Source organism: Corapipo altera, unplaced genomic scaffold (genome assembly GCF_003945725.1).
Source record: "Corapipo altera isolate COAL_440 unplaced genomic scaffold, ASM394572v1 0, whole genome shotgun sequence".
Classification (NCBI taxonomy): Eukaryota; Metazoa; Chordata; class Aves; order Passeriformes; family Pipridae; genus Corapipo; species Corapipo altera.
In genome coordinates this window covers 58,630,756-58,657,365 of record NW_020884872.1, presented here as the reverse complement: position 1 = coordinate 58,657,365, position 26,610 = coordinate 58,630,756, and the positions used below count along the sequence as shown (strand labels likewise).

General features: G+C 38.7%; 1 protein-coding gene across 10 annotated transcripts in view; it reads right to left on the bottom strand.

Annotated features, from left to right (window-relative positions):
* Nucleotides 1-26,610, bottom strand: part of ENOX1 (ecto-NOX disulfide-thiol exchanger 1) — a 363,435-nt gene that overhangs the window by 90,439 nt on the left and 246,386 nt on the right. For 9 of the 10 annotated variants that reach the window (XM_027649508.1, XM_027649489.1, XM_027649479.1 and 6 more), the window contains 3 exons: nucleotides 9,448-9,621; nucleotides 7,550-7,756; nucleotides 1,053-1,286 (listed from right to left, as the gene is read on the bottom strand). In XM_027649508.1, the coding sequence (XP_027505309.1) occupies nucleotides 1,053-1,286; nucleotides 7,550-7,756; nucleotides 9,448-9,621 (615 nt within the window). The remainder of the gene's footprint in view (nucleotides 1-1,052; nucleotides 1,287-7,549; nucleotides 7,757-9,447; nucleotides 9,622-26,610) is intronic. The other variant, XM_027649550.1, reaches the window with a different exon arrangement.

The window sequence follows — 26,610 nt, the reverse complement described above, 5'->3', positions numbered from 1 at the left end:
TTATTTAATAGAGGAGTGTATATGGTGAGAATGACAGTCAACCAAACTAATAATACACTGAGGTATCAGCGACAACTAACAGCAATCAATGCAGTACTCAAAGAGACAGTAGGGTGCATCTCTGCTCCATGCTCCAAGGAGGAAACACTTTGCACTGTCCTTCTTCAGCTTCCCAAACATGTTTCATAGTTAGAACAGAGACCAGTGTGATGACAGCTAGATAGCCTAAGTCTGATCTAGATAATTCTGAAACAGTGGCAAGAATCACAGCTTCTTGTGACCTGGCACACAGTAATGTGTTTGGCCATCATGGGGGAAAGAATGCCAAACATAACTGCTAAACACCTAATGAAAACAAATACAATGCTAAGGGGTGTGAAGAGTTGTTTACTTGTTATTTTTTTTTATATTTCCAAGAATAACTTGATTTCTTTGTGTCTTACTTTCTATGCTCACTATTAAAGATGAATCTTCAAAGTGCAGCCTTGAAAAATACTAACTTAATAACTGTACCTAGAAAAAAACCAACCAAACAAGAAAGCAAAAACATACCAAAACACACTGCTATCTTGCACAAGTAATTCTAACCCTAAAGAGGAAATGAAGGAATGGATGGTGTGTGTCAGAGATAAGTTGTACCACTGCATCTGAGGGGCACTTCAAAATGCAGCCTTTGAGGGCAATTTAAATGCCAGGGATAGTCACATGCATGTGAGGTAGTAACCTATATGTCAAGGACTAAAGATATTTTAAGAATCAGGCCTTTAATAATCCTTGCAACAGGTTGTCTTATTATGAGAGCATTTCCAAGGTAGTATTTTGAAGGCTGTGTTTTAGCTGTTAAAGCAAAGATAGACAGACAGATGTCATACATTTCTAACAGGTGGGTGAGTATCATTACCATTGGCATAGAAATGTCAGAAAAAGCCATTTCAATGGGGAAAGCTAACAGGGCAAGTTACACTGGAGGGAAAACAGCTCCTCTGCTCTGACTTCTGGATGGCTCCTGCATTTAAGGAATAATAAAATGAGAAGTAGTAAATGTTGCTTACCTTTCAATTTTTCAGCCAGCAAAGCAGCTTCGTGTTCAGAATAATGCATTATTGCTGGAGGTGAAGGAGGGCGCAGTCTGTCTTCTTCCATTTTGCGTCTGTGGCGTTCTTCTCTGGCCAGCATTCTTTGTTTGCATTCCCATTCATAAAAGTCATCTCTTGCCTGAGCAAAATCAACATGAAGGCGACCAGAGTCCTTTTTGTCTGTGCTAGATCCTAATCTCATGCGGTAACCTGAAATCAACAAGTAGAACTAACTGTTGCAGGATTAATTTGCTTAAATTTTCTTACTTCCCCCCTCCCTTCAAGTGTAGCCAAGTAAAAATGTACATTAGCAGATTCCCGCATATCTATGCAGGATCTATCAATCTTCATATTTTCAGAAGAAGATAAACATTCATCCACTCATTTTTCTTCATAATTTTCCACGGTACCTATCAACACAGTAGATGAACTGAAAAGTTGTCCCAAAGATACAGAATTCACATTCCTGTTTAGAAGTGTCCCAAAATATGTAATTTTTCAGCGTGATGTCCCCAACTATTAAAAGTGTAAAGGTCAAGTAAACAAAAAACAACTACTAAATAATATCTGTTTCAGTCTGAATGTAGTTCTTCTTCTCCTGATCCTACTGAGATCATGTTGGATTCAACGTTTTTCTCCAGCCTGCCAAAGGAATTAGAAGTATGCGGAAAAGCTGAATTTTATAAAAACCAGGACTACAGGTGAATGTGAAAATTGTGCTACATAAATTACTGTGCCACAAAGAGGGTGGTTTCTTAACTATATTGATTCTAGATCTCAAATTTTGAGCCTTTATAGTTGCAAACACGATTTTCCAATTCCCTAGTGGAAATAATCTAGCAGCAAATATAAACCACCTACAAATTAATTGAGTTCATCATTCCTTAAAGTAATTTTTAAAGTACGGACAGATTGATTAGACGTTTGCAAGATCCCTTTCAGAAAAAATAATGAAACCCATTGTGCTTCATCTTTAGGGATATTCTACGTATTCATAATTTGGTCAATGCATCCTATGTTAAAGTTAGCAGACTGCAAAGGTTTAAATCAGGCGCTATGCAGCAGTACTAAAGGGCCCTGCTCTGAACTAAAATCTTTGACTACTGTCAGAGGACAACCAAATCATGCCAAAGCTATAAAGGAGCTTTTTGTGACCATACTTGGTCAACTAATTTTTTCCCAAGTTTTATTTCCAAGTCTTGAAAATATGCACAGAGCAGTTTGTCTAACCTTTAAAATGCCAATTCAGAGAAAGTGTGAGAAAATACTATGTAGAAAGCTGTACACAGAGCCTTCAGATATGGGTGGAATTAATCAGTCTACACAGGGTAGCTCTAATTTATCCATGCCAACCCCCTGCAGTGGACTCAGAAGGAGAACAGCCCAGAATAGACTTCTCAAATGATGGGATGCTGCAGAGATGAACTCTGTGCTAAGCTGGCACATATAAGGCTCTTCAGAAACACAAACTTCTACGACCACTGCGTAGTAACTCCAGGGAGAGGAAACTACTGTTCAAAATGTCAGGAAAAATGGTGTTTGCTGCTTTTAAACAGCAATCCAAGAGAACCTACCTTTCAGTCTTGTGGTTTGCCTGTGGTTTAAAGAGCTTCAGCACCTCACCACCACACTTAAAACTCAGTTCTGAACTCCCTCCAGGAACAGCGAAGCTAAGAATTGTGTAGTAGATTAGGCACATCTTTGCAAAAATGCTTATCTAGGCATACTCTGTTTTACTGCTGGAAAAACATCCTGCTGTATGAGTAGGGGGGGGTCTGTCTGTACTACAGCACATGTGAGACAATAGCTTCAAAGTCCCAAGGTGGTGAAGGGAAGAGTTACGGATACATCATATTCAGTACGACAAAATAGAAGAGTGTGGGTGACCTTTCAGAGCTGGGCCTTGAACTAATGAGGATGTAATTATGTGGGTTTATCCACAGAGGTGTAGGCACAAAGGAGTCAGCCAAAAGGGGTCAGTGGTGCAGCTAACCTGATCACTGTTCCCTGCCAGTTTGACGTGCCAGCTGCATTCCTCAAAGAGTGATTTCTCTGTGCCAAAATAGCATTATCAGCAATGTAGAGGACACTGCCAAGGTGCCAGGTCTTATGAACCTAAAATTAGATCTCCCAGCTGAGCTGTACTTTCCAGGAAGACACAATCTCTCTTCCTCTCCCACACCCCATCTTTCACCTCCATTGGCAAGAACACACCAGGTATGGGCGGAGACAGAAACAGCGCTGCAGAATGCAAAACTCTTGTGGACTTCAAAGCCCATCACATAACCTGAATAAAGAACTAATGAAAAGGCCTGTGCATCTATGGATTGTGTGTGAACCAGAAAAGCTGAGTTCTATTAAAGTGAACCTCATTTTTGAAGTAAATGGGGATAATGGGAAAAAACCTGGACGCTGTACACTGCAGTTCAAAACTCAGTATTCTGTGTAGCACTGGACAAATGGTTCCCTTTAAGTAACCAGTTTAAGTGCCTCCAAATTAACAGATTTTTTTTTTTTTAAACTGACCACAAATCACACTGAAAAAATCTGACTGCTTGTTTAGCTCTAAAGACTGAAGGTGGTCAGCCAGCCAGGTTGTTTCCACCAGCACAGAAACTTAGAATAACCTGGGTCAGAAGGGACCTTGGATGTCACCTAGTCCAATCCCTCTCTCAGAGCAGAGCTAGCTTCAAAGTCAGATCAGATTGCTCAGGACTTGGTATTTTTTTCTCAAAAAAAAAACAATGAATGCCTTTGGGATGGCTTCTTGCACACTCATAAATTAGGCTTTGCAGATACTGCAGGACCAGTGGTCTGGCCAGTGAAGAACAGACTTCTTGACGGGCTGATAACCAGCAAGATACTGTGTAGCAAGGAGTACAACTGGCAGGTCCTAGTCTGTATATGAGATCCTCAGGACCTCATCTGCACTGGAAACTTTGAGCCACAAGGCAGCTGGGAGGCTCACTCTTTTCCAATATCATGTCTCCTTATTGATGTTTGAGTGTGTCTGATTGCATGAGAGGACCACCTGCCACTGTCTCCCCTTCATGCATGGGCAATGAATTTTTTTACCCATCTCTTTGCTCAGGACTGCAGCTAGAATTAACTTTGTACCTGGCTTGCCGTTTTTAATTTCAGTTTTGCACACAATGGCAGAGGAAAACACCTTGGAAACTTGCCAAGATCCTCACTTTAAAGGAGCAGAAACAGGAAAAATTAATGAAGTACTAAATAAAAATCAAACAGTTTTTCATATCATAGGTCTAGTGAGAACTCCATGGCTTGACTTACCTTTGAGTATTTTGGGGACCAGCCAATATCTGCTCCCTAACTGGGGATCTAGATCAGAGTGTTAATGATGATCAGAGAGAACTTAAAATAAAACACATACACGGTATTATAAAGAAACCCAAAAGGGAAAATATCAGCATAGGAAAAATGCATACATGAGCATTCGAGGTATAAACAGGTCTGCCTCAAGCTTGTCCCATGTTTTCAAGTCCAGGGCCATCAATATTTGCAGGTGTTACTGGATTGTCAGCCACAAGAGTAAAGTACATACAGTTTTGGAAAAGTGCTTTCTCATGGGCTGGTATGACAATTTTAGAAAATCTTTTCCTCAGGAGATCAAAATACAACTTTCAGGGCTAAATGAAACCTAGCCTTCCTAAAGTCAACATTTTTTTCACAGTCTTCTATCCATCTCTCAGTCTCTCTTTTCATACATGTTTACTTGGTAATACAAAGGGAAAAATAATCAGTGATTACGCTATTTGAAGGATTTTATAATTCCTTGCACTATTCTGGTGATAAGCATAGGATAAATGCAAAGCTTGATAAGATTTGATGGAGTAGACAGATAAAATTGATTAGGTAGACAAAATTATCATTATATCACAGATATTAAAGGTATGACTTTCCCATAATATAACACACATACTATATTACCCACAAATTCAATTTCTACATCCCTTTTGTATCTTACAGGGAAAATAAAATGCCTTAATGATATGCTTTATTCCCACCATTTAAGAATACATTATGTTTGAGAATGGAACAGACTGGATAAAACCCCCCAATATTTCAGTACAAATAAGACACCCCCGCCTAGTGCCAGACCTCCCTGCTCGGTGGTGGTGGGGAACAATCAGTGCTCTCTGTTTCATCTGCAGAGTTCAGTGATCTTGGTAAAAAGAAGTGAAACTTGGCTACAGAGTACCTCTGCATTTCTTTCTCCTCCCTTCCAGTTCTACTGGTTCTTTACCTGATCTGGTCAGAGACACCACTTTGGAAGAATTAAAAGGTGTGGAAATAAAGACAAACGGGGATGGAGGCTGCAGAACAGACGTAAGAGGAAGCGCAGACAGCAGTGCGACTGTGGCAAAAGGAAATAGAAGAAGGAAGGATGGATCAGGAACTTGGAAATAAACTTGCAAAAAATTCAGAATGAGGAAGAATGAGGAAAGGAATCTTTCACTTCCATTTCTACTTGTTTCTGTTATTCTGAATGAGCACTCTAGTGTGTCATGAATGAGGACACGTGGCAGCATATAGAATTTCCCACCTCTAATAATAAAATCTGGTCTTTCAGGATTTAAGGCAAATGAAATTAAAATAAAACTTGACTTGGAGTGAAGCAAAGGGTGCAGCCAACTGCTGCGAAGCAGAAAACTGAGCTAGAGGAACACTGGCTCTGGCCCAGGGTGGCAGCCTGTACATTTCTGAGCTTTTCTTTGCTCTCTTTGTTGCCACAGTTTTGTTTATCATAATACAGTAATACCAGCTCCTACTGAATCTGGCGTGCCCCTCTTCTGTTCTGTTACTTGTGGAGGTGGGCCCCCCTGGACAGAAGCTGGTAAATGTGCTGCTGCTAATGATGCCTGTAATCTGTCACAATGAACTACAGCATTTTGGAAGCAATGTGAATGAACAAATTAACAAGAAGGCTGGAAATCAGAAAGAGAGGATAAGGAGGGAAGAAGAAATGAAATGAAAATAAAAAACTATAAGAAGAAAAAATGGGGGTGGAATGGAGATCTGCAAGAAACCTGAAACTAGAGCAATATTTCAAAACAATCTATATATAGACCCCATAAAACTCATGACTTTCTATAGCTCTTCAAATAGATACTTAAAGCAAGCAGCCAAGTTAGAAAAAAAAACCCCCACAACCTAACAAAAACCTTTGTGAAGTAAAGGAATTAGTTTTTTCCTGAAAATATATTTCAAAAGTTTCTTTCATTCATTTTAAGGTTTAGTTGATGGTGATTTGAGAGACAAGTTGTTTCTAGCTGTGTGAGCTTCCTATGGACATCTACTGGATGTTGAGATTATGTCCTTACTGCTAAACAGAAGATGGTCAGGGTGGGAGCTCAAACAAAGTATCCTGGATCGTTATCTGCTTCCCAGGCTCAAATGTGGATGGTTCCAGAGGGTCCTTTTGAGGTCACCTTACACATGATGGGTGGATGTAAGCCAGTCTGTGTCAGCTTGTCTTGGTCAAGGAGCAGTCCCTGAACCTTGTTTATTTAAGAATACCTTGCATGGGTTGAAAGTGCTATGCTACACTTGTGGAGCAAAACAATGCTTTTGTGTCTCTCCAGGACCCAGAAAGATAGATGAACCAGCCTGTGGAGTGGAGACAAATACATATAAGGCATGGTATCCAACTCAGAAAGGTGAAAAAGGACTCACTTAGGAAGCCAATTCTGTAATCTTAAGAAGGCAGTGACAGCCATGGAAGCCTGATATGTGAAAGCAGAGTTGCTTCTCATCTTTTTTTCTTCTTTCTTTTTTTTTCTACTGTGAGTTACAGGTTTGTTTTGTTTTGTTTTTCTTTTTATTTTTGGTTTGGTTTTGGGTTTTTTGTTTGTTTGTTGGGTTTTTTTGTTTTGGTTTGGTTTTTTGTTGTTCCTTTATTGGAAAATAAAGAGATGATGAAATTTTACACAGGAGTTTCTATAGCAGTCGTTGTCCTGGGAGGCAACAGACGTAGCCTACAGATGGGGCTCAGAATCTAACCCATGCAGTAGTTGAATACATGCATGCATAAAGACAGACTTTATTCAGACTGCACTGCAAATCTATAAAAATATGGCAATAAATTGCCAGAGAAACTGGCACTGGAAAATAGCAGAGTTCCTGGCCTGGTGCCCTCCTCTTTCCACAACCTGTGAGCAGAACTATATAAACCTGCGTAAATCGAAAATAAGATTATTCTGTAGTGAATTTCAGGATCTGCTGCATTGTTGTGGGATGGCAGGAGATTGCTTCTGGTTAAGTAACATAAAAAACTGTGCATGAGTCTTGGCAGGCACAGAGAAATAACAGAATTGCCCCTTGCCACTCCACGCTACAGCCACTGAGTTCAAGAAAGACTTGCTGAGATTAAAGCTAAGAAAATAAGCAAGCATTAGCATCACAAAATACAAATGGGAAGCAAGGAAAATCCATTAAAGAATGTGAAGTACCAGAAAGGTAAATGGCTTTATCAACCATGAACTCCTCTGCAAAACGAATGTGACAAAAATTCTTCTTGCTTTTCCGAATTGCTGTTATATCTCCACACTGCTCAAAGACTTCCTGAATAATTTCCTCCGTTGCGTTTTCTGGTAATCCTCCAACAAACACTGTTTTACACCCAGGAGGTCTCTCTCTTGTTGAAGGTGGTGGAAGATCTAAGTCAAAACAGAAATCATGTTGGAATACAAAATTTGTCTTTTGATCCATTGGCTCTATTCATCCCCTTAATCAGTTCTGGGCAGCAACAGTTATTTGACATAGAATAGAGGCAGGAGAGAGGGACAAGCAAAATAATTGAATACTGCAGAGATTGTCCAAAATTTATTGCTTGAATCTACACCTTCTCAACCTTTAGGTGGCGTTTCACAAATTAATTCCTGCCACTGTAGGTTGTTCTCCAAGACAGACAGTGAGGTCTAAAAGGATCTTTCTTTTCCCTGAATAGCCACACAAAACCAGAAAAATACTCTGTTTCAAAGCAGGGGAGCTTCTGCAACTGATTTGACCCCGAGCACAGATCTCAAGCACTAGTGCAGTGCATTCAAGGCCTGAACCTCATTGTCTCTGGCTCATTCCCATCACTCGCCATGCTCGCCAAGTGTGTGGGCTCTCTGCAAGCAAGCCCATGCTCCGTACACCCTGTGCACTTGGGCTGGACACCTTTCCCTGGTCTTAGCATAATTTCATTTCTGTCTCAGAGTACAGGAGCACAGTAAACAGAAAAACAAAGTGGGAAACACAACGAAGTGACAGTATGATGAAAATGCTCTGCTGGTTATCTGTTTTGTCTTGTTGTGAGATAATGGAGCAGACTCCAGCACATGGGAAGGATAACCTCACTGTTTACAAGTGCTCATGAGCTGGAGTAGCTAGAAATGTTGTTTTCATATATAGAGAGAACATATACACACTTAAATTGGAAAACTATTACATTTTTGAAGGCTCTATAAAAAATATAAACTGCCATAACATTTCACCTTGTTTATATGTAGATTATTACAGCATTCCTCTATAAGTAATTCTTGAAGAAGGAATCTGACTAATATGACTTAGCTTTTTGGCCCTTTAACACAGTAAATGGGGTTACAACCTTAAAATGTACATATTAAATCGTGATCTAGGTACATGCAAAGACTATTTGCTTCATGTTCTCATTTGACTTCACAGTGATAGTGAAAGTCACTGGTTCGATAGCTCTGAAATTAAACTCATGGGGCCAATATACACCAAATCAGGGTTTGTGCCTGAGCTGGTGTCAGTGGGAAAAGTTTTCCATTTGCACAAAGTCACAGAAGGGACAGAAGGAAGCCTAGTCTCTGGTTTCAAAAAGAAGGAACTCATCTGCCACGTTGACTCCCCTTAAAAATAGCAAGACAGAAGCCGTAGTCCCCTTTTCACTTCATCTCCCCCAAAGAGGGACTGTAGCTAGTCAGTGTTTGGGTGCAAAGTACTGTGTTCGGGGACATGAGCCCAGATTGGTTCCATCTAACTGTGGACACCTGAAAGGGAGCATGGAAAAGAACACCACCATATAAGCATTATGTTTTGTGACATTCTGATCTACAGGAAAGACAGATTTCTACTATGAGCTGTGGAGATCTTAAGGCTCTGTTAATTTTCTTTAAGTAGTATTCTTTTTTGTACAAGATGCACAGTTTTTTTACATGACCTTACAGAGATGAATAAGAATGTTCTGATACCATACCATACTTTACACACAGAATATACCTTAGAAAGAAACACCATACTTGCCTGTAACCTACTTAAAAAACATAATTGTTATTAGATAAGAAATTTCCATGCGGTGTATTTAGGAAAGTAACATTTTTTCATCAGATCTACTTACTTGGGTTTGGAGGGAAGAGAGTGCAGCTTTTGCAGTGAATTATTTCTTTGACTACAGGCACATCTGTTGGTGGTGGTGGCGGCACTAACCCCATGCCTGGTATCATTGGGTTAATCGGAGTGATTCCAGTCATCATACTAAGGCTTGGATCAAAGCCTGGTACACAGATTGAATCTGTAAATATATAACAAAAAATTCTAGCTTTTAAATCTTGAAACTACTTGTTACAAATTTCTTGCACAGAGAGTTTCACTTTATGTTGTTTTTTTTTTTTTTTTTTTGTTTCCCCAAGTATCATTGTTAGAATTAGGAGAAGGGAAAAGAGTAAATGCAAAAAAAGTCACTGGAAGGAAAAATGGAAAAGGCAGAGTAATAGGAAAGAGAGAGGGAAATGGAGAGGGAAAGCGAGAGGAAGGGGGAGAGAGAGAGAGGGAGAGGGAGAGGGGGAGGGAGGTGCATTTTCAGCAAAAAAAAAAAGCTATATATAAAGAAGGGAATGTTACATAATCTGAAATATTAACATGACTGAGTAAATCACAGGATGTTAAAGTTTAAATCATGCACCATGAATATCTGTTATTATCTGGAATACATTTTCTGTTTCATAATGCTACTGTGGTGTTTACATTGCTTTATGACCAAAGAGTACAAAGAATATAATTTAACATTGATATGTCTTCTCCATCTAATTGTCAGACTACTTTTTCACAACATAGCCTTCTCACATAAGTGACCTTGATTTACAAACAGTACACAGAAAAATCCATTTCTGGCTCTGTTATAGAAGTCTAGTTGTTCAAGATTTCTAATCATTTTACCCTGGAATATAAATTTTCAGCTGCATAGAATGGGGTCTTTTTGAACCTTGGAATTAATTCCTTCTTGCCCTTTTATTTAATCGGATTAGTAGATTCTCTTCAACACATGTATTATTAACATATACCACTACAGCCTCATAAAGTAAACTGAATATTTGGCAAACATTACTCTTTCTCCTTCCTGATCTCTTTGCCAAGACTTCCATAGGTATTACTTAAAGTTGAAAGATTTACTGGGGAGTACCAGTGCTGTAACACCAAGAATTGTAATAAGCAGATGTTTCAGAGGAACTGAGAGCCAACTTCTGAAATTTGATTCTGTTAAAAACATGGTTTTGGGTTTCTTGAGGCGTAATGAATAAAATATTTTGAGAGACCGATCTCTTTGTTGGCATAACACTGCTGCTATTTGGCATCATGAATTATTTAAAAGAAGAGAGTTACTTTGGTGTTCTACAGATATTCTACTGAGTTTTCTGGCTAGCAACTGGAAAGTACTTAATGATACATGTAAACATGAGGTTTGGTAGCTCAGGAGCTTGTTTATTTTGAAGAAGCAAAGAGGGAAACAACTCCTTCTCAAGAAATTTATATATATGCATATATATATATATATACACATATAAAATTTGAGCTAATTTGTTACAAGGTATGATCAGTGAAATGTGACCAGAGGGAGACCAGTTTCTTCATCCTAAATCTGCTGGTGAGAAGTTATGTGGCCCTGGGTCAGCCTTTGGACCTTTCTGTATCTTCATTTCTGCATCTACAAAACATGTACAGTAATATATACTTACTGGTGAGTATTAGCTCACATTTTTAGAGCACTTTGCAGGTGTAAAGCACTCTGTGGGGGTTGAAAATTAGCATTATTATTCCTGAGAAACATTCATAATCATCTTCTCTAGGAAGGACAACTGAGGATTGAGAATTTAAACTCTAAAAGACCTCATGTCTCTCTCAACTGCACACTCCCTGCTCTTTGCTCACTGATTGTGAGCCTTCACCACCTTCAGGCAGTTCTGTACAACAAGCGTAGCAAGTGCACAGCAAGCAAGGATTTGCTTTAGGCTTATTGAGGACCAGTATTAATGAAAAGTCATGATATTATATTACTATTTTTTAATAAGTGGGTTTATGAAAAATGACTTGCTCTGGGTGTGATTTTTTTTTTTTCAGTATCGATGTATATGCACTGCTTTTCAGATTAAGCTTTGAAACTTGGAGCCTGTCATTTATTCCATGGGATGCAGTGGTGGTGATATTAAAGATTCATGGTGAATGCTGGGAGCTAACATCAGAGCTGAAAGAGAAACACGCAATTCAAAGAAGTCCTTAGGCTATGCTAATAATCGTAATCTCATTTTTAAAAGTTAAGACTTCTGACTGTCACAGAAGACCATCATGTGCAGCAGTCTCTGGCTGTGGGTGGAATTCCATCATTGCTACTTTCTCCTAAAGCGTCCTGCAGAACTCAGTGGCAGAAAAAGCGGAGCACCAGACAAGCACTCAACACACTGTGTCATGCCAGTCCTCTCCTAGGATCAGGAGATGCAAAGAGAGGCATTTCATCTATTCCTCTGGACATATTAGGGTCAGCTACAGTCCTAACCAGACATTTCATATTGAATCCAATATCCATAGGAGACCTGCAGCATTCTGAAGCAGGTACACAAAATGACGGAGAGAAGGACAAGTTCTCTCTGTCCTGTACATACCTTTCAGGTGCCATGTCACAGCCAAGGAAAAATATCACCATTTGCCAACTGCTACCACAAGTTTTATTTAACCATCCCTGTTCTCTCCTTATGACAACCACTAGACACATGTCAGCTTCACTACAGGACTAGCAAACTGAAATAATAGCAAATTCTGCCCAAATCACAGACACATGCTTTCACCCAGAGCAAAGATAGCAGGTTTCAATAAGGTACAGTTTTCTGAATAGTCCTTTGGCAGTGATGCAGATACAGAGAAAAACAAATCTAAGGGACATAGCAACAAGGAAACTCTGGGCATGGGAAGGAAGAGCTTTTAGGTTGCATACTAATCAAAGCAGGTAGAAAATTATTTGCTACTAATTCCTGGCACCTTCAAGGAAATGTGACTTTGTAAGTAACTTTGCCAGTGTTAAATAAGTATATGGCTTTGTCATCAGTTTCTTTTACAACTGGAATTAATCTACAAGAGCTGGAGCAGAATGCTGGGGTCCAACACTCATAAAATGTCCTTTGAGGTGTACTGGGACTACATGGCTTCAGAAGGTGACTGTGCTGAGGTATACTGAAGAGTACTCAGCCAGTAGTTCTTGGAATCTAATTCCACATCTTGCAGACATTAATCCAAACCCTGCTAAGGTCAATAGCAAGACTAGCGAGTGCATGAACAGCTTTTAACCCTGAACAGGTTTACTTTCTCTGTCCTCTTGAATAAGTTGCTTCAGTTTCCCAATATGTTAAACTGAGAATTAAATACTTTCATACATAACATGAGCACTGGGAGGATGCACAGGTGTCAAGCATCCTGTAAATGAAAATCATTCTCTGAATACTATAAACTATTACCATGCATTGCAGTGATGGAAAATTCAGCTGAATTTATGAACAGTGAAGATCCTGTTCAGACTCCCAAAGAAATGGGTGGTGTTTCTACCTACAGAGAAGCTGATGCATGCCACCTGCATATTTCTGACAAACCATGAAAAGAGACTAGAGATGGGATGTCCAAATACTGGTCTGGACTCTGAGGTGCACAGAAAAAGGAACTGACAAAATCACTGGAAAGTCAATAAATATGCCACATCTGTGATAGGATCTAGAAGAATCCCAAGTTTAACTATATTAATGCTATCAAGTGGTGCAATAATAGAAGTTGGATAGATAGCTCTTGTCTAGAAACAAGGGATGATCATCCATCTGCACCACCACAGCAGACTGCTTCATGTCCTGGCATAACGCCTATTTGGAACAGGGCCAGGACACCAAAGTTAGTACTGGAGGCAACTCCTGATGAACTTCTGGGAAGGCTATTGGTCTTCAGAATCAAAGAAACTGATAGACTTATGCAGGATTCAAAAGAAATGGGAATTAACCCTGTCCATGTATGTTTTTTTTAACAGATCCCTTTAGAGACATAATTATTAAGATTTTGTAGACATGAATATGTTACACGAAACATAGAGCTATATTACGTTTATATACTACACATCTGAAGAGTTAAAAAAGCAGTATTTTATGCTTCCAATGATCACAGCATTATTTTTAAAGCAATCTATACATATATTTATGCAGCTAGGTAATGGTTTGTGATGTCTTGGAACATAAAAAATAACTTGGCAGGAGAGAGAAAATTTTCATTTGAAATTGTTAATAAATAATTAGTAAATGAGATCATTAAAATGGAAAGTAATCAGAGATGTTAAAGGACTTCAAGAGTGGAAAAGCACGCGTTGTTCGAGTCCCTGTGAATACTGTACAAAAGGCTTGAATATTCACGCATTTGTATAAGAAAGTATTGAACATCAATATTTTCAAGTCCATGCATGCCTAAATTTGTGAAAACAAATTAATTCCTGTTTCATCTGATAAGAAATTGGCATGGTGGAGAACAGTGAAAACCTCTGGAAAGCAAATATTTGGAATTGTCACTCAGAGGCAACAAGAAGAATCTTCTTGAACACTTGGAGTAGTTTTTAAAGCACCTTTTTCTTTCAAGTGGAATAAGAGAAGAAGAAATCATTTCACATGAAATATTTGACTCTGGAAAAACCAGAAGAACAATTAAAACCCTTTGAGGATAACTATATTGTAACACAGCATGTAGTGTAAAACATTTGCTTTTATTAGGATCTATATTGGGAGGGCAGGAATAACTTTGTCATCCACAAAAACCACCACACAACTTGGAGAAGCGTCCTCCTTTCCTTCTTTGGCAATGGTTGCTGTCTGAATCACCTGTTGTTTTTGCCATGTTATTGCTCTGCCCAAGTAACATGGATGCAAACTCCTGCCAACTGTGCTTTTGGCTATTGCACTCTATTGCCAAAACTAAGCTACCGCCACATTTCCACCAGCCCTTACAAGTTATTTATCTGCTCAAAATAACTTTCTAAGGGTATAATCCCCTCTATGAGTCACAGTATTAGCCATTGGATGTGTCATTTATTTTGCCTGCAACTGCCAATTGTTTCTGTGGTGTTTTACAACAGCTGCCAAGTTGTATTTCTGTTGGATGCATAAGAACACCCATGTGTGAAAACAAGGATTTGTTTGTGTGCCCCTACTTGCACACATGGAAGGTTTCCACCATGAACATCATCAGCCATGTGGCTCAACCCTGCTGGTCAAACACACAGAGAGATGGTGAGCAGTGAAAACAATGATCTGAGCACAAAACAGTCTACAGAAATAATAAACATTGAAAAGGTCCCCATGGCCTGGGAGTGATAATTTTACACCTACAAAAATAGTCTGTTTTCTGCTAGAGAATGGAGTTGCCTGCCAACATGCACTGAAAAGATTAGGACAGTCCAGGCAGCAGCTGGTAATAAATGTAGTAAGATGCTCATTAAACTTTGTTTTCTGTGGAGGAAAAAAAAGCTTCGGGAGATTAGAGATTTGACTGTGTACTTCAGAAACACCATTGCTGAGTATTTTGAGACTGAACATAGAGTTGATTTCTAAAAGTTGAAATTAAAATTTTCCTGAAAAAGGGCAAACTAATACAGTTATAGCAAATACATATATATATATACATATATGTGTATATATATTAAACGTCAGTAACAAAGAAAGAGTTGCTATTTTTTTTTTCTTTGAAATTAAGAAAGTACATTATTAGAGTAAGGAAAAGCTATTCTAAAAACTTTTTGTATTTCTATCTAAAATTCTCCCTCAAAACTCTGCAGTCTGCTAGTGTCTTTATCCCCATGTTAATCTCATTTTTTCCTTATCAGCAATTAAGAATGAATATTCATCTGCAAGCTAGAGATCAAGGCTGGATCACTGCTTTCCCTGGTCATTGAAATCCTACCATCTTCTGGCTTTCAGGAAGCTTTTGGCAAAGTGACCCATTTGGTCAATATTGTAGGACTTCTCTCATCAGCATCTTCAAGTACATTTCCTTAATCAGTTTAGACATCATTAAACTTCTAGACTTCTCTGTCTCTAAAATAGATGCCACATTGTCTGGTAAACTTCCAGACACATTCCAATAAACAAAGATGGGATAAAAAAGGTCTGACAGCTCCTCCATTAGACCATCAAAACCACTATCATCCTGCCTCAGAGAAAGGACCCTCTGACCGTGGCCAGTAGCAGATGTCCAGGGCATCATAAGAAATAGGCAGGTAAAGAGAATTATATTCTTAGTTATATACATTGAGTGTTTACATATTCCCAATATGTGTGTGCACATGTGCATTTGCATATTTGGAGGAGTGGAAAGGAGTGAATAGAGAAAGAGCAGGAAATAATCTCCTTGACTGCAGCTTTCTCAATCGGCCAGGGGATCCATCTTAACACCACTCGGCAAGAGCTATATTCTGTGAAACAGAGCCTGGTCTGTAGCAAACACAAGTCTCTAAGGGAGTTTTGACAAAAACGGGGGGTGAGGGGGAATCCAGATGAATGTTTCTCATTAATAATAAATGAAGTAATAATTTATGTGAACTCTACAGTGTCTGCCAGACCCACTTCATAAACAAAGCCCTTGTAGCATCATCAAAACACTTGCCACTTGAAAATTACTTCCATGAGACATATATCACTGACAAAGCTTTAGGGCTGTATTATTGTACTTGCTTTTTAAAGAAAGCACTGTCTCTACACAGAGGAATAGCTTACAGCAGAGAATCCCAAAACTTTAGATGCTGTTCTTCAGATCTGGTTATGCTGTGGTTGAAAACACAAAAAGCAAATCTGGCCTCCTCTTGATCCCTTCCCTCAAAATCACACGACAAACTCTATATTTAGAGCAATATATATGACAAAGACTAAATTAAAGAAAACCACCTTCTCTTTTTACAAGCAAATAATGGGGTGAATCACTCCTGGTTCATCCCTTATTGCTGCAGTGCTTGGCACAACAGGACCTCAATCTTGTTTAGAGCTTTTAATGCAATGCAAATAATAGGAGAGAATAACAAATAATAATAATACAACAAAGTGTTGCTACAATGGATGCCAGTCTCCTTCAAAGATGCAATTCAACACTGGTTTGTACAGAAATCTACAAAGCTAATGTTATTTCTATTACTCTACCTGTTTATGGATAGCCATCAGTGCCATTTTTTCTTCAAAGAGGAGTCAGGCACTACCTGCCCATGGTGATTCTATTTCATTTCCCCTTAGAACAGCTCTACAAAAAAGTACCTGACAGGCAAGCCTCAGAATGAGCTGGAAAACCCAGGACTTAAGGCTGAGGGAGTCTGATGATGGTTTGTCAGCTTTTGATGGCTGACAGCTGCATGTGTAAAAAGCTAAGCCAGAAAAAAATGACTAATCTTAGTCTCTATCCACAATCAGCTGCTCTTCGGTGTGTGAAACTCTGTTGCCATTGCAGGAGAAACTTGTGGAGGTGAAAACTGAAAGGGCAAAAAGCACAAAAATAGCAAAGAAGGAAAAATGTAAAGAGAAAAACAAAATAAAGAGGTGAAGGAGGGGGAAAGATGAACAGACAGTAATATTGTCTGGACCCTTTGTGTCCATGCTTTATCCACAGGCTATTTTGACCTGTGCCAGGATTTTGAAGGATTCATGAGTTTATAGCACCTCACAACATCCAGAGTGTTCACCTGCCTGAAGTCCCTGCTGCTTAAGAACCATTCCACACAGTAGGAACAACGGGCTTCTTCCATCTTCTCATCAATAAATCACTTCCTTGCATAGGATCAGTCACCAGTTCATTGTGAAGAAAATAACAAAAATGCAAATTCTGCACAGTGCCACCTGGTCCCCAGCTAATGGCTCCTGGGCTAGTTTGTAAAAATATGGGACTGGCCAATACGCAATACATTGCCTGTACACTGTAAAATGTGCACAGCTGTTATCTTCTGACTTTAAAAAGTCTCTGTGCGCTCACTATATGCTGCCTGCGACAATTCTCTCCCATTTTCAGAATCTTCCTTTCATTTCTCCAGTTCTGGGCTCATCACAGTGGGCTATTTAGTAAGGTTAGCCTTTGCCAAACTAAGTAGCCTCTCTAAGCTCCCTCCATTGGAAGCTGTTCAATCTGTTTGCCAAATGAACCTCTTCCTAAAATGAAACTTTGCCATGTTCCTTGAAAATGAGATCACCTTTCACTTCAAAGCTCTAGAAGATGAGAAAATAAATAAAACATGATTATACAGCCTATGAACTGTTAATGGATTTTTCTTTGCTTGCTATCTAGGAAAGTGCTGTATTCCAGAAATTTGAGAAGCATTTGTATGGGCACAAAAAGAAAAAAAAAAAGGTTATTGGAAGATATAAGCTCCTAAGATGTAAATGAATACTAAAAAGAAATTGGAGAAATAGGAAGAAATTCAATTCCCAAGCCAGACTAATACTGAAATATAACCCTTGTAATAAATGACTCATAAAAAGCCTTCAGTGTGTAAAAGATGGTAAAATGCCATCTTCTGGATATTAATGTGACCTCAGAGAAAATGGGTGAAAAAAATGAAATCCAGACTTTCTATTGGACATTTTCCAAATGAAAACAAAAGGGACTAATTTTTCTCATGAATCACGAAAGAAGTTCTGGCTATTAAGCTGGAGTTACTGTGTGGATCCTTGAATCTGTGGAATGCATACAAACACTCTCCTTGTGTTTCCAGGGTCACAGGAGTAACAACACCACAACAGCCCTGCCATAACTGGAAAGCTGTATAGCCCAGAAAGGTGTATCAACTGCATGGTCAAGTTCTCAAAGAAACACGAGAAAAACTGGACTCTGACATACTGAAGCATCCTTCTAACCCTCTAGTCCAGAAACCTGCCTCTAACAGCAAATCCCTAATTTTGTTTAGTACCAGAACAGAACAATCTGAAGTGACACTTCTGTATAATGTTCGCCCGATTTCCAACACACTGCAGGCTCAGGAGCTTCCTAAGTCAGAGGAAGTTTTGTGCCGCATTTAGGTTTATTTTTGGATGAAAATACCAGTGAGCTTTATTGCATGGGATGTATTTCTCTTGGTGTCATTACAGGAGATGACAGAAAGCTGTCCTGTGAAATCGGCTGGAAAATCTTGTGTGACAATATTTCAAAGTTTTAACCAAGTTATTCTACATGCATGCTTCTCTTTTAAAAGCCTGAGCAAACAACCAAAAGAGAGATTTATGCCATAAATTTAAATGATTGTTACTGGTACTAATTTCCGAGTTTATCTCATGTTAAATAATTTAAATAACAGTGTCCAAATTCCTAAATCCACAGTATCTTTAACCCATGGAGTACTAGGAGATAAGTAAACTAGATGTAGCAAAGTCTGTATATGAATGCAATAAGAAATCTTAATATTTTTTATTATCCTCCACTAGAACTGTTTGACCTCCATACAGTTTATGGCAGCAACTTGTAGGACAATAATTGAATGCTCTGTGCATGAACAGAATACCTGTTGGATTTGAATTTGATTAACTAACTGTTGAGTGAGTAATAGAGTGGTACTTGGTGAATTAATAAACTGTTTATTGGTTAAGAATTAACCAAGAATTGCATCTTGAGAATACTATGCTACATAAAACATGATCTGAAAAGAACTCATTTTTGATAGCAGTAAATAATACTCCTGAGTATCTGTAGAAAGAACTATCTTAATTGAACTCCAATGCACTAGGACAAAGATATTTTTGCTTTCAAAGTCATCTAGCACCTTAGCAACCTGAAAACATTCCTATGTGCTTAGCTTTCACTGCAAAATACAGAGTGTTGGTTAGTACAGCTCTTCAGGAACGTGAGAAACCATTAAGCTTTACATAAGCAGGTACCTTAGCTAATGGCAGGCTCAGGCCATGGGCAGTGTGTCTCCACCCAAAACAGAAGGATTTTTGAATTCACAGAGGTCATAGCCAGATGTGACCTGAGGACTGGGTAGCCACGTGGGGAGGAAGAGAGTGATCTGTGGTGATGAAAGCTTGCACATAGATGGCAAAGGATCTAAAATCAGACACAACAAGCAACTTAAAGAAAAGTATTTTGCGTTGAGGAGGATGGGATGAAAGTTGTAGAAACCAAGAGAATGGAAAGTACCATCCAAAGTACTATTCCTTCTACATTCAAAAGACAAAAAAGGGTAAAAAAGACCATGGAAATTAGTCACAGTGGTCAGTAAATCACCTCTTCTCCAGCTTTGGATAACCCAGAACACCCTCAGCTTCAGATGATTTACAATACCCTCCGCTTTCAGCTAGAGACCTGCCAGAAGGGAAGGTAATAAAGTGTGCTAGACAAAAATGGAGTATGTTGCTTATTAAACAGCAGATTTATTTTTTATCCTTTCCATTGTTACACCTGTGATTTGATCTGTGTTCTCAAACACAAAAAAATAAATAGGAAATATTAAATAAATATAAGTTTCCACATGTTAACACTGCCTTCATCTGCAGCTTGTAAGTCCATGAATGTAATACTGTGCTTGAGCTAAAAATATTCAGTTTTGAAAAATCTCTTCATTAGTTAATGCTTTCTTTGACCACCTCCCCACTTCTCAAATTTCACAGGGTTTGAAAATTGCCTGATGCATTCATTGTAATTCAAGATAATGTTTCAAATTCCCCTTCCAACTATGAATTTTGTGGATTGTTTTTAGATCTTGATGATATAAGCACAAGGGTCCTCTCAGCTCTCTGAAGTGCCTGTTTTAGGCAGCCAGATTCAATGGTCAAATGACTGGCAATAGTGGTAACTGGATTACTCGTCATGGCTAGTAAAGAAATTCCAAATGGGATGCCCCTCACTTCATAAAAAACCAATTCCCTTTCATGCTATTTGAGTACAGTAATTATTCCATTGACCAATTTAGAAGAAGCTTGACATTAAAACAGTGTCAGGAAAGTGTGTATCATGCCAAGGTAAATAAAGGTAGTCCCTACATCTCAGAGCTGTTGTTCCAGGCTTTTAGCAGACTTAGACAGACATTTCTGCATCTTTTGACATCTAGGTCACAACCATAAAGTTTTTCAGCACAAGTACAATAATTATAACATTATAAATAGATTTTTCAGCTCGTCTCCATTCATTTTGTGTCTCCCACAGAGCAGAAAATCCTTCTTTTGAACTATCTGGGCATTTCTCTCATACAGGGAAGGTCATCAGCAGCTAGAGACGCCAGAGTAGCCAGCTGCTCTGTAGACCTTGCTCCCCAAGGCCTCACTACCAGATCCATTATCAATGGAATAGTGCAGACTAATAAACCTTGATTTTGGCAAATAGCCCAGGGGCAGCCAGCTGGGATGGGTTAAATCATCCTGAGGTTCTTTTAAGATACTCTGAGACCTGTGCAGGGCAATGCACAGAACTGGGTTAATGCTTTTGACCCCCAGTGATTCCTTCCCTCTCTCCTGTCTCTCACAGCAATGGGAAATGTATGCCTCAACTAATAATAAACCAGCGCTGGGCATGTGGAGAACACCATGCCATATATAAAACAGCTGGGGCTCTCTGGCCAGCCATCAGCTAGCTCAATCACATCATTGCCTGAAGTCCTCAAGAAAATAGGTAAAGATGAGTATATAAGAAACTTTCAAATCAACAACAACAAAAAAAAATTGTATAAATCTACTTTATTACTTATTATGGAATAGTTTTTATTTCCTAATAAACACAAATCTCTCATCATGTTCTTCACCAAAAAAAGGGATTAAAAAGATGAGAAATGCTTACAGGAGGAAGAAGGAATCTCTCCAAGAACACTTACATCTTTGTACCTCCAAAACAGCTTAAAATACAGCATTGCTCTTGGCTGTCTTCCAGTGTGGGTAAAAAAAAGGGCTATATTTCTCCTTAGAAAGTAGCAATCTTGACAATATTCTTACAATGTTGTATTTCATTATTTAGTTTAACAGGGAAAAATCTTGTCTGAGAAGAAATCAGGTTTTATAAATGAAGAGCATACTACAGGAAGCAGAGTGAGACACTGTGCACAAAATCAGTTCAACTTTTATTCCAATTAAGGAAGATTCCAGGCTTTGTATCTCCTGTGCATAACACATTTTAATTTAGATTATGTTAGTGGTTTTGTGCAAAACTTGTAGCTTAAAATTCTTGCTGCTGGAAAATTTCATCTGTAATTTCTGACAGCCTGCACCAAAGGTTCACCTGCTAATATTTCAGAGCAATGAACCAAATGCATAGCAATTTCACACACACTCATACACAGAATCAACCCCACCATTCAGAAATTAAATTGGCCTTTTTGGTATTTACAGTGCACCATCAGAACACTGACTCTCTTTTACATGTGACCCTCTTTTACAATGCAAGACGTGGGTTTGCAAACACCAAGAACAGAAGATACGTTCATTGTTTCAAGAAGTATCCATTTTTTTGCAAATTAAGGAAAAAGCCAAATGATGTCAGAGAGACTTTGTTTCAAATTGTAATGAATCTTTATCCCATTTTTAGTGAAAATGCATTTCTTTGTAACATTAGTGGGTTAGAATATGTTATCCACATTAAGATGCTTCTTTTGCCTTACCATGTGCATTTCCACAGCTAGGGTTCTGTCAGTAGTTTTATAAAAAAATATTTTTTTTCAGAGGCTTGTATCAGCTATAAAAATAAGTTCCAGGATGAAAATTGCCAGAATGTTGGTTGTCAGTTCAAGGATACATGATAGTATTTTTCTCAATATATTTTTAGCATCTTTTTTAGAATATGAAAAAGAAACCGCTACCCAATCCTCCTTCACAAGCTTTGTTAAGCATTTTTTTACAAGGTGTCCAACTACAATCTCTAGTAGTGGGGCAATATAAAAATAACACAAAGACACTTGCAGCATCCAAATGTATTGGGGATAAAGGTATAGCTGTATTTGACATTCTGTGTACAATAAATGCAGCATAATTGAGCAATGTTCACTAATACTGCGTAATTATTTGACTGAAAAAAATCTTTGCTAAAGTCTTCCCCAAGAGGCTGTCAAAGAAACTGTGCAGGCATAAAGTGAAAGACAAGGTCTTGTCATGATTGATACAGGTCAGAAGATGGCCAAAGAGATGGAAATACAAGAATAGGGACCAACAATACTTTCCATCTGAGATGAGTGGTGTAATTGGAGGTAATGTTGATAATTGTATTGAAAAGAGAGAGAGTAGTGTTACAGCAAAACCCCCAAAAGACATAGAATTGATTGCCTGAAAAAAAAAAAATATATATATATATATCAAGAGGCATTTTAGAGGAACCAAACACAAAGAAAGCAGAACAGCAAAAGGCTGTCAGTGCTAACAAATCCCAAAAGAGTCTCTTTGCAAAGGATAGGCTGAATGGCTCATGCAGTAAAGACCTGGCAGTGTGGCACTGCATTGAAGGGGCCAGGGAAGCCAATTTAAAGGTTTGCCTAGATAAGGGATAAGACAAAAAGGTATGGGAAAATTACTGCAAGTCTCTTAGAAAACTCAGACTCTCACCTGACATACCATATTCTGTATTAGTCACCCCATATTCCCCAAGAAATATAAAAGCACAGCAAAAATAGGGAAATGAGTATTATCAAGAACACTATAAAGTAGCTCATAAGAACCATGGCTGAAGAAGCCTCGGATTGCTCACTGGGGAGAAGAGGCAGTTGTGTAGGAGCATTACAAAGCTCATGAATTTTATAGAGGAGGTAGGTGGACAGATACTGTGAACTCTGTTCCATGGCACAAAACTGGGAAGCATTTAGTGACATAAATAAGGAGGTTGTAAATGAAGAACAGGTAGGTGGAAACAATTCCTAATTGCTGTAAGAATTACTCCCATGGAACTCTATGTTATGTAAAACTTAACTGAATTAAGATATTATCAGAATTAAAATACAAATAAATAAAGAAATACAGACAAAACCACACAGAAAAATACATCATACACCTTAGACAACAAAAGCATTCAAAGTGATAGAACAGGAGGCAGGGTCATCTATTATTAAAGTCACCTGACACTTCCTATTACAATACCCTGTTGTCAGTTGCTCTTAGCTTTGCCAGTCATTAGCAGTTTGGACTGAAATTTTACACATCGAATATCTGCCCGAGGCTGAAATACTCTTCTGGAAAATTTTAGTCTGAGCAATTCAGCTGCTGCTCAAATGGAGCCAGAGAAGAGTCCTTGGCTTTTTAATTTCATTATTCAAAAAAATTGGTGTTATGTCTCGACAGCTGTAGCCCCTTCAGACTTCTGAAGGAAGATGCAATATTTCAGAGGTGAAAAGCCTTTGCATTGTAGCTGTAACATTTGCCATTGTCTTTAAATTCTACCTGAAAATTCAGGTAAATTATGTTTTTGACTAAAATGAAATTCACTCATGCTCTGAAAAACAGATCTATTTTTGGTTTTAATAGCTGAAATCACAAAGGATTACATCTTCCATTGATGTGCTGGCTTATGTTTGTGCCTCCACTCAGCAAACAAGGAAAGAGTTAAAGTGGAAAGATCTCAGCTATTGTCAACACTTGAAATAATTTGTTCTAGCTTTTCATAACTTGAAACCTAAAGTTGCCTTGTACTTTCTCTCCTCTTTTTGCCTTCAGTCTGCAAAGTTTCCAGCTTAGCTGGTGAGGATGAACCTAACCTTGTGACATTTGCTGAGATCAGAGTGGTTAAATCAGAAGATTGTCTGAGCAGTCTGATTCTCCTAAAAGCCTGTCAGGTCTGGCGCAGCTAATTGGGTCTTGCCTCATATGATCTGCCTGTGATTGTTCCAACAACAGAAGACAGAGAACAACAGAGCCAGCAACCAAAATTTTTCTCAAGTCTTGCTATTCTCATCTCTCTTCTCATTTATGGGGAAAAATATCTTTCATAACAATTCTAGGGGACGTTAGCAAAGTTCTGAAAGTTTTGCTTTTTCCACTTACTTGGCCATTTCATGCCTCTCTGCAGGCATTTTAAAGAGAAATCAACTTTTCAGCCTATAATTTGCAGTAGGATACATCATGACCAGGATGTATCTAGTCCACTCTGTTAGCTCTGTTAGCTGTTAGCTCACCACCTAACACCAGTTTTACCAGGGAGGCAGAAAACACCTTTTCAAGCTGTAAGTGAGGGCCAGGTAGATGATGACAGACTTCTGCATGTACTCCATGGTTGAGGAGAGATGTTGTCAGCTGGCGACATCACCTACCCTCCCTTGCCCTTCTCTCCATCAGAAGAGGCTCATTTCTCCTTATGTTCTACAGGTGGCACAGGGAAAGACACTTAGGGAGCTGCTGGTGGGGGAGGAGAAAAGGAATGGTGACTGGCCATGCCATCAGCTTGGTTGGCATGGCATGGATGGCTTAAAATCTGGATGTGGCCCATGTGGTTCAGCTGGATGAACTGAGTAGAGTCAGTAGATTTGCTTGGGTTTTTTTCACAGCAGCTGAACTGGTTAGCTCTGCAGGTTATGTTCTCAGCTGTACTACAGCTGTATTCAGGGGAGCTTAGAGAAGAGGCTTTTATCACCTGGGACTGCCAGTGACTGCTTTGTCCTTCAGTGTGTGCTGAAGTGGCCACGGGACAGTTTTGAGTTTTGTGGGGCTGCAGTACTTAACAAAGGCTGTTAATGGGCCATGTGCCCTGCTGCCCTGCTCTGCGTAATGCCAGCTCTTAACCACTTTTGCCTTGCCAGTGAATTTTTGGCCTTTGACATTTTAGGCAGCTTTATAGCTCATTTGCACTGCTAAAATGGAACAGAAGGACCAGGTTAGAAAAGGCCATTTCTAAGCCTAGCATAAGGACTTTTAACTTAACCGATAAATTTGCTATTCAGAGAGGTTTCCCACTGGTTCCTTTGGTCTCTGGGTTCCAGCACTGAGAGGATTTATGCTTCACACCATGTACTGTAGTTCCAGATATTTAAATCAAGAACAGACTTGTCTGAGCTTCACAGGAAAGTATACTACTTCAGATAGAATTATGGCCAGCATCTTTATGTTTTGTTGTCACTTAAGCATTAAACAGATCCATGCTGCCTCATATAATTCTAAAAACAGTCAGGTTTCTCGGATTAAATGCCAGTCTCACATTATGAAACAGGTTGTGTTCCTGAGAACTAAATCACAAAATAACTATGGAGCTAGGCCAGGAATTCACGTGTTTTAATCTTGCACCCACCTTTTCCAGCATTTCTAGATTATAAGTTTTATGTTATCATGAACAGTCATGGTCATGGTTTCCCTCCAAACATGAACTGATGTCATTCTGAATCACAGATGAGGTATAGCCCATCCATCAAAAAAATACCTGATGTGGCAGAAGTAATGGAAAACTCTTCCCACTTTATTTGCCTCTTTATAAATCTGACTGCACTTGTCTGAATCTTTTTCCCTAGGGCTTGCTAAATTTCAACAGAATTCTCTGTCATGGTGTGAACTGAATATGAAAAAGCAAAGTGACCAAATTGTTACTCAGCAAAGCTAAAATGAATAGTAACACTGATTCCGAAGGTCAGCAAACCACAACTTATTAGAATGATTTTATAAGACAAAAGAAGTTAGGGGGAAAAAAGCCTCTTCAGGAGAGAAAGAATCTCATAGATCTTAAAAAAAAAAAAAAAGGAAAAAAGTGATAAAAGAGAAATGACTGATACAAGTAAAGATGAAATGTAAACTACCCAGGAACTTCTTTGACATTCTCCTTTGAAGGCAATCTGCTGCAAAGCAGAATATTCTAAAATAAATATTTTGGACTGTACTTTGCATCCAGTTCCACCAGCATGACTCCACTGCTACTAGTAGGACTATGTCAGGGTCCCAGGTGGCAAAGATGAAAACAGAAACTCATTATGGAATAAGAAATGTATGAATGCTTTGCCTGCAGAGTGCCACACAAGTAAAAAGAACATTTAAATAATACTGGCTCTTGATTCCCTCAAAAGCTGAAAGCACATTTATTAAGCTTGAATTTCAAAATCCCAGCCACAGTTTATAAAATGTACTTGATCTTTGTGTAAGACCTTTTGGCACTTTCTTTCAGAGAAAAGATCTCCAGATGTTATTTTTACAGTTCATCTTAAGTAAATGTATGTGTTTAGCTAAACAGGCTTAAATGCAAGAGCCACCTAAGAGAACAATGATGAAATGCTTGACTTGATTTATGGACCAACTGCCAAACACTTGTTTATGAACATCTGGCTTGGAAGACAATTTACAAAGTTCTTCTGTCAGTAAATATCAGCACA